The sequence below is a fragment of the Nicotiana sylvestris genome, chromosome 8 (assembly GCF_000393655.2).
Source record: "Nicotiana sylvestris chromosome 8, ASM39365v2, whole genome shotgun sequence".
Lineage (NCBI taxonomy): Eukaryota > Viridiplantae > Streptophyta > Magnoliopsida > Solanales > Solanaceae > Nicotiana > Nicotiana sylvestris.
The window spans coordinates 187,309,568-187,316,549 of NC_091064.1; the positions used below are offsets into that span (position 1 = coordinate 187,309,568).

Genomic DNA, 6,982 nt, shown 5'->3' on the forward strand with positions numbered 1-6,982 from the left:
ATGGCTTTAGACGAGAGAAGTTCATCGATACCCACTTTGATGTTTCCGTTGAAGTTATACCTATATTCCACAAAAATTTATAAAATTTATCTATCAAGATCTGAAGTTCTTGTATTTCTTCCATACAACTTTAAAATCGGATATGAAGTTCTTCTAATCTTTCTAATGCAACTTTAGAAAATCGAATCTTAAGGAGTTCTATCTCTTCAATATAACTTCAGAATTGGATCTGAAGTTCTTCTATCTTTCCAATGCAACTTCAGAAAAATCGGATATTAAGTAGTTATATCTCTTCAATGCAACTTCAAAAATCGGATCTTAACTAATTATATCTTTCCAATGCAAGAAAGTTCAAATTTTAAGTAGTCTATCTCTTCAATGCAACTTCAGAAATCGGATCTTAAGTTCTCAAACATAAACTTGTTCTTCGAATTTCAACAATCAAACACACAATTTAATACTCAAATCTACTCCAAATGTGCTCAAATTTGAAACATAACTTTCAAATATCATAAATAACAAACTTCAATCATCAAATTGTCAAAATAACAACAAATCAAGCAAACACATTTTGCAACTAAGAAGAAGAAGAAGAAACCCTAAACACAACCTACAATGGTGTTTTACAACTAAGAAGAAGAAGAAGAAATCAAATGGCTACTGGATACATGTGACATGAATATAGAGAAGAGGAAAGCAACAACGAAGCTTATTGAGAATAAGCACTTAATTTAATATGTTGCATGTACTTGTATTGTATTGTATTGTATACAGGTAGGTAGAGTTGATAGTTAGCATAGTAGCAGTTAGAGTAGTTAGTTGTCACACGTGTGTGCACATGTACATATATACATACACATTTCTTTTACAGTAATAATGAGAAAAATAGATATTTTATTTTCATCTTTTGTCTTTACTCTCTTTCTCTCTCTCTCTCTCTCTAAAGTCTCTAGAACCTCCATTGGAGGTCTTGCATGAGCTTGGTTTTCTCGGTCCCAAGCTAATCTCAATATGGTATCAGAGCCCGATTGACAGTATCTACTTGAAGTCTGCCCGGAGTTCTTCTTTCAGTATCTCAAAATTCCTCTTCTCTCTTATCCAATTTCTAGGGTTTCTAGATCCCTCGATCTTTGCTGAAATTTTCATACGAATCGGAGTTCCTCAGTGAAATCGATCCTTCTGCTCATAAAATTGATCGATACATCGACTAATTTCATCAATCAGAACTTCTCAAATAGCCATAAATCAAAGCGAAGAAACAACATCCGATGCGACAAGAAATGACCAGCCGGTCATTGATGCAAGCATTCCTCTGTATATTCATCCATCGACAGTCCTGGTGCGATGTTAGTGCCGGTTCCTTTCAACAGAATTGGATATAGATCTTTGATAATAGGCTAGATTCATGTAGTTTGACGACTATTTATGCTCCAACTTGACTATGCTTCACCGTTCTAGGAAGATTAAATAACGATAAAATGGCTCTAATTGTGAATTTCATGTTTTGCAGGAGCAAGTCGTGATTATGAGGACTCAGGACAGTGTGTGGAGCTAAATTAAAGCAAGAAAAGCTCCTCGGAGTTGAGTACGTATGAAAGAGGAAAGAAATGAAGAGAGAAATGGCTGATCCACTCTAGCGTGGGCTGAGCACGGCCTTAGCGCGGCCAAGCTAGAGCATAAGAAATAAGACAGTATAGAACTCCATATGCGCGGCCACTAGCGCGGTTCGAGTGCGGCCACGCTAGTCACTTCGGAGCGCAGAAATTTCAGGGGTAAACTTGGAAGTTTGGGGGTAATTCCACTTAACCTATAAGAGGTCCAGCTCGCCTCAAAAAGAGGATATCAAGGTTTTTATAGTTTTGTTCAAGGCAAGAAGATGCAAGAGGCAAGAAGGATAATTCGGCAACGAGTTCTACATTTATTCCTTTTGTTTTTATCATTCATGATGAATTTTGCTATTGTTATTATGAACACAATTATGAGTAGCTAATTATTTAGTTTAGGGTTTTGATAGAACCTGTTGAGGGATAAACTTCTTGTTGTGTGAATATAGTTTGCCCAGTTTAATCTCTATTTGTTCAATTATGTTCTTGTTGTAGTTAATTGATAGGATCCTCAATTAGTTGCACCTATTTAATATGTATTAATCGGGAGAGAGTGAATATTTAGGTAGTTGTTGAACAACAAAACTCCCAAAGTATATGAGGAATCAATAACCAAGGGTTTAAAGGTGGTATTAGGGATAACGAAACCTTGGGTGCGATCTAAGTGAGCTACAATAAAAGCCAACTAGCGTAACTCAGAAGAGTGCGTCTAGTAAATTATCGTAATTACTCGGGAGAGAGTTATGGTAAGAAGAGTGCTCATGATCCATAGAGACGATTAGGCAAATCTATACGAAACATAACAGGAAGGGATTCCATCAATAGGGAAAATCACAACCTTAGATCATTCTCTTATTTGTTTACAACTCAGTCATACTTAGCTTTTAGTTTAGTTAATTTTATTCAATTATAGATAGTAAAAATATTACCAGATGTTATTCAAAATATCTAGGAAGTTGATTACGGAGAATTCAGTGAGTCTGACAAAAGTAATTGACAGGTTAATTCCTTGTGGGATTCGACTGTGGGCTAAATACCTGGATTATATTTGCAACGACCGCTTTGTCCTTTTTATAAGGCATAGTTGGGCGTGATCAAATTTTGGCGCCGTTGCCGGGGAATTAACGGTGTTACCAATTACAATTGAAAGAAATACAAATTTTTTTAGTGTAGTCAGTTTTCTCTATTTTCAATCCATACATTGAAATTTTAACGTTTGCTAACTTGGTTGTACAGGTGCATGCCTAGAAATTCATCAAGAACTGGTGAAGTGTTTGAAGCATTATCAGATCCCGAGAAAGTTTTCAAGGCCTTGAATCGGGCCAACCGGAAAAACAAACAACAACAATCAACTGAACAACCTGAACCAGACATGAGGGATAACGTGGTAGACCCGACTGTGTAGGTAGTAGAGCCTCTTATGCTAGAGGATCCTCTATATGACTGGGCGCAACCCACAACAGAGAATTTGGCCACAACGATATTAGTTCCGCAGATACAGGCTGAATCTTTTCAAATCACAAACAACATGCTGCACTTGTTGCAAAACAAGGGACTATTTTCGGGGTCATACATTGAAGATCCTCAACAGCACTTGAAGAATTTCCTGTCAATTTACAAAACTCAAAGGTAGCCCAACGTTACTCAGGAAGTAGTAAAGCTGTTGTTGTTTCCATTTTCAGTGACAGGAGCTGCCCATACTTGGCTAAATTCACTTCCTATTAATTCCATCACGACTTGGGAGGAGTTAGTCAAGCAATTTGTGAATAAGTTTCATCCACCCAACAAGACTGCTCAGCAAACTGATGAAATTTTGAGCTTCAGACAGAAACTAATGGAAACATTGCAAGAAACATGGGAGCAATTCAAAGGGATGTTGGTTATATGTCTGCACCGTGGTATTCCAGAGCATATGTTGGGGCAGCGGTTCTACATGGGTTTGACAGATAGCGTGAAGGCTAATGTTGATGCTTCAGCTGGTGGAGCATTCTTGAGCAAATCATGGAGAAAAAACCAGATCCTGCTTGACAAGATAGCACAGAATTCGGGGTGGACAACCAGGAATGCATCTATTACTCCAATAGTTCACTAAGTGGCCTTAGATCTAGCCAACACTCTTGCTGAAAATATGGCCACTTAATGACACAAGTGAGATACTCACCAAAAATGTGGAAGAGTTAGGGTAGAAGTAGCAGGTGCACATTGTAGATACAACCAATGGGGGCTTATGCACATCTTGCATTAGTCATCCAATCGGTAGCCAGTGGAATGCAAAAAGTGATCATCATCATTACCCGAGGACATGAATTATGTGTCTAATTATGGAGGTCAGAGACAGGGTGGTCAGAATTGGGGCTAACAGAATCAGCCATACAGGCCAGTCTAGCCACAACACAACAATGGAAATATGGGAGCCATGCGACCTCACAATAATGTGGCATCCTACCAAAGGCCACAAGGATACAACAACCAAATCAGTAGCAGTGTTATCATCTTCCTCAGCAGCAACATGGTGGGAGATTGGAAGATGGGTTTGCTAGACTCGAGGCAATGATGCAGCAGGTTATTGGGTCAAATGTGAAAATGAGTGAAAGAGTAGATGCACATAAGTCAGCCATAAAGAATATTGAAGTGCAAATGGGCCAAATCTCGATGTCTTTGAATAATCGTCCTCATGGGACATTGCCTGCAGATACTCAGGTAAATCCAAAAGATCAAGGCCCAAAGCAACTGATAGAAGTGAGTCTACATAATGGCAGAGACCTAGACTTGGAGAAAGAGAGGGCTCGAGAAAGAGGACAGGATGAGACACTTGTACCAGTACCCATTGAGCTAGATGATTCAGCAAAACTGACAGAGGTGACAGTACAGCCTGCCCAGGAAGAAACCAACACACTGGTTGAGGCTGAGAAAGAAGCTGAGACAACCCAAGAACTGGTAGTTGAGGTGGTGTCTGACAAAGAGAAAATCCAAATCACTGGGAAGGAGAAACCTCCAGCACCATTCCCACATAGGCTGGCCAAATACCAGAAAGAGGAACAATACAAAAAATTCTTGGAGATGTTGAAACAAATTCAGGTAAATATTCCATTGATTGATGCTTTGAAGGAGATGCCTAGTATGCAAAAATGATGAAGGACTTGATGTCCCAAAAATTGACTTCCAAGACTTGGCCATATTGACTCTATCTCAGACCTGCAGTGTTGTGGTGACTAGACCATTTGCTGAAAAGTTGTCTGATCCAGGGAGTTTCACAATTCCCTGCACCATTGGTAACTTTGTCTTTGCCAAGGAACTCTGTGATTTAGGGGCTAGCATAAATCTTATTCCCCTGGCGATCTATAAGAGATTGGGTATTGGAAGAGCTAGACCCACGCCTATGTTGTTGCAGCTAGCTGATAGAACTGTGAAAAGACCCTCGGGTATTTTGGATGACGTGTTGATACAAGTAGGGAAATTTGTGTTCCCTGCAGATTTTATGATTCTGGATTGTAGAGTGGATGAAGAAATTCCCATAATTTTGGGAAGACCGTACTTGGACACAGAGCGAGCCCTTATTGATCGTGAAACTGGGGAGCTCAAGATGAGGTTGAACGATGAGGAGATAACATTCAACGTGCAGAAATCTATGAGGCGACCAAGTGAATTCGCCAATTGTTCTCTTATTGATACCATCGATTTAATCGTGGAAGAGGATGATGAGACATTGACTATTGAGGATCCTCTTGCTGCATGTCTTATGAATTTAGATGAGGTGAATGGGGAAGAATTGGCAGAATGGGTGCTGGCTCTTGAGGGTAGAGGCTTTTTGGAGAGATCACTTGAATTCGATCCCCTACACTTAGAAAAAAAAGAAACTCCTCCAGCCATCCATCCATAGAAGAACCATCAAAGCTGGAGTTGAAGCCACTGCCCGCCCATCTCAGGTAAGCATTCCTAGGACCTAACTCCACATTACATGTTATTATCTCATCTAGTTTGTTAGATGTGCAGGCACAACAACTTTTGCAGGTACTCACGGAGTGCAAGACTGCCATTGGTGGACTATGGCAGACATTAAGGGGATCAGCTTGGCATATTATATACATAAAATTCTACTGGAAGAGGGGCACAAACCTTCTAGGGGGCACCAAAGAAGGATGAACCCTAACATGAAGGAAGTGGTGAAGAAGGAAATCATTAAGTGGTTAGATGCGAGAATCAATTTCCCCATCTCTGACAACAACTAGGTTAGCCCGGTGCAATGTGTTCCTAAGAAGGGTGGTATGACGGTGGTAAAAAATGATAACAATGAGCTGATCTCTACAAGAACCGTCACAGGTTGGAGAATTTGTATGGACTATAGGAAATTGAATCTGGCCACCCGGAAAGACCACTTCCCACTTCCCTTCATTGATCAGATGCTTGACAGACTGGTAGGGAGGTCTCACTTCTGTTTTCTAGATGGGTACTCAGGGTATAACCAAATCTCCATTGCACCAGAAGATGGAGAGAAGACCTCATTCACATGTCCATATGGGATTTATGCCTTCCGGAGGATTCCTTTTGGCCTATGCAATGCACCCGCCACATTCTAAAGTTGCATGATGGCCATTTTCACCGACATGGTTGAAGACATAATGGAGGTGTTCATGGACGATTTCTCAGTGGTAGGAAACTCATTCTATGAGTGCCTTACAAACCTGACTCGAGTGTTGAAAAGGTGTATGGAGACTAACCTTGTACTTAATTGGGAAAAGTGTCATTTCATGGTACAAGAGGGTAAAGTCTTGGGACACCTGGTATCAAGCAAGGGAATCGAGGTGGATCGTGCTAAAGTTGATGTGATAGCAAAGCTTCCACCCCCCACATCAGTAAAGGCAATCAGGAGCTTCCTCGGGCATGCCGGTTTCTACTAGAGATTCATCAAAGACTTCTCAAAAATTGCCAACCCTCTCTGTAAGTTGTTAGAAAAAAAATCACCCTTTCATGTTTTCTGATGATTGCAGGGTAGCATTCGAGGAGTTAAAAAAGAGGCTAGTCACAACATCCATCATTGTTGCCCCCAACTGGGAACAACCATTCGAACTCATGTGTGACGTCTGTGACTATGCAGTGGGGGTAGTGCTAGGACAGTGGAAAGACAAGATAATGCACCCAATTTACTATGCAAGTAGAACGTTGAGTGGAGCCCAGCTGAACTACACTGTGACTGAAAAAGAGATGTTGGTTGTGGTGTTTGCATTTGACAAGTGCAGATCATACCTAATTGGATCTAAGGTAATTATATATACGGATCATGCTGCTCTCAGGTACTTGATTGAAAAGAAGGAGTCCAAACTACGCCTGATTCGTTGGGTGCTTCTACTGCAAGAGTTCGACCTGGAGATTTGTGATCG

The 6,982-nt window shown here is 40.4% G+C and overlaps 1 protein-coding gene across 1 annotated transcript; it reads left to right on the top strand.

The window, feature by feature from the left end:
* Positions 1-4,154: 4,154 nt before the first annotated feature.
* LOC138876136 (uncharacterized) lies at positions 4,155-5,484 on the top strand. Its single transcript, XM_070155035.1, has 2 exons — positions 4,155-4,682; positions 4,798-5,484. The coding sequence occupies exons 1-2, from the start codon at positions 4,155-4,157 to the stop codon at positions 5,482-5,484; spliced, it is 1,215 nt and encodes a 404-aa protein (XP_070011136.1).
* Positions 5,485-6,982: the final 1,498 nt, after the last annotated feature.

Coding starts and splice junctions, on each gene's coding strand:
- LOC138876136 (XM_070155035.1), top strand. CDS start 4,155: ATGATGCAGCAGGTTATTGGGTCAAATGTGAAAATGAGTGAAAGAGTA. Junction 4,683..4,797: donor AGATGTTGAAACAAATTCAG/GTAAATATTCCA, acceptor ACTCTATCTCAG/ACCTGCAGTGTTGTGGTGAC.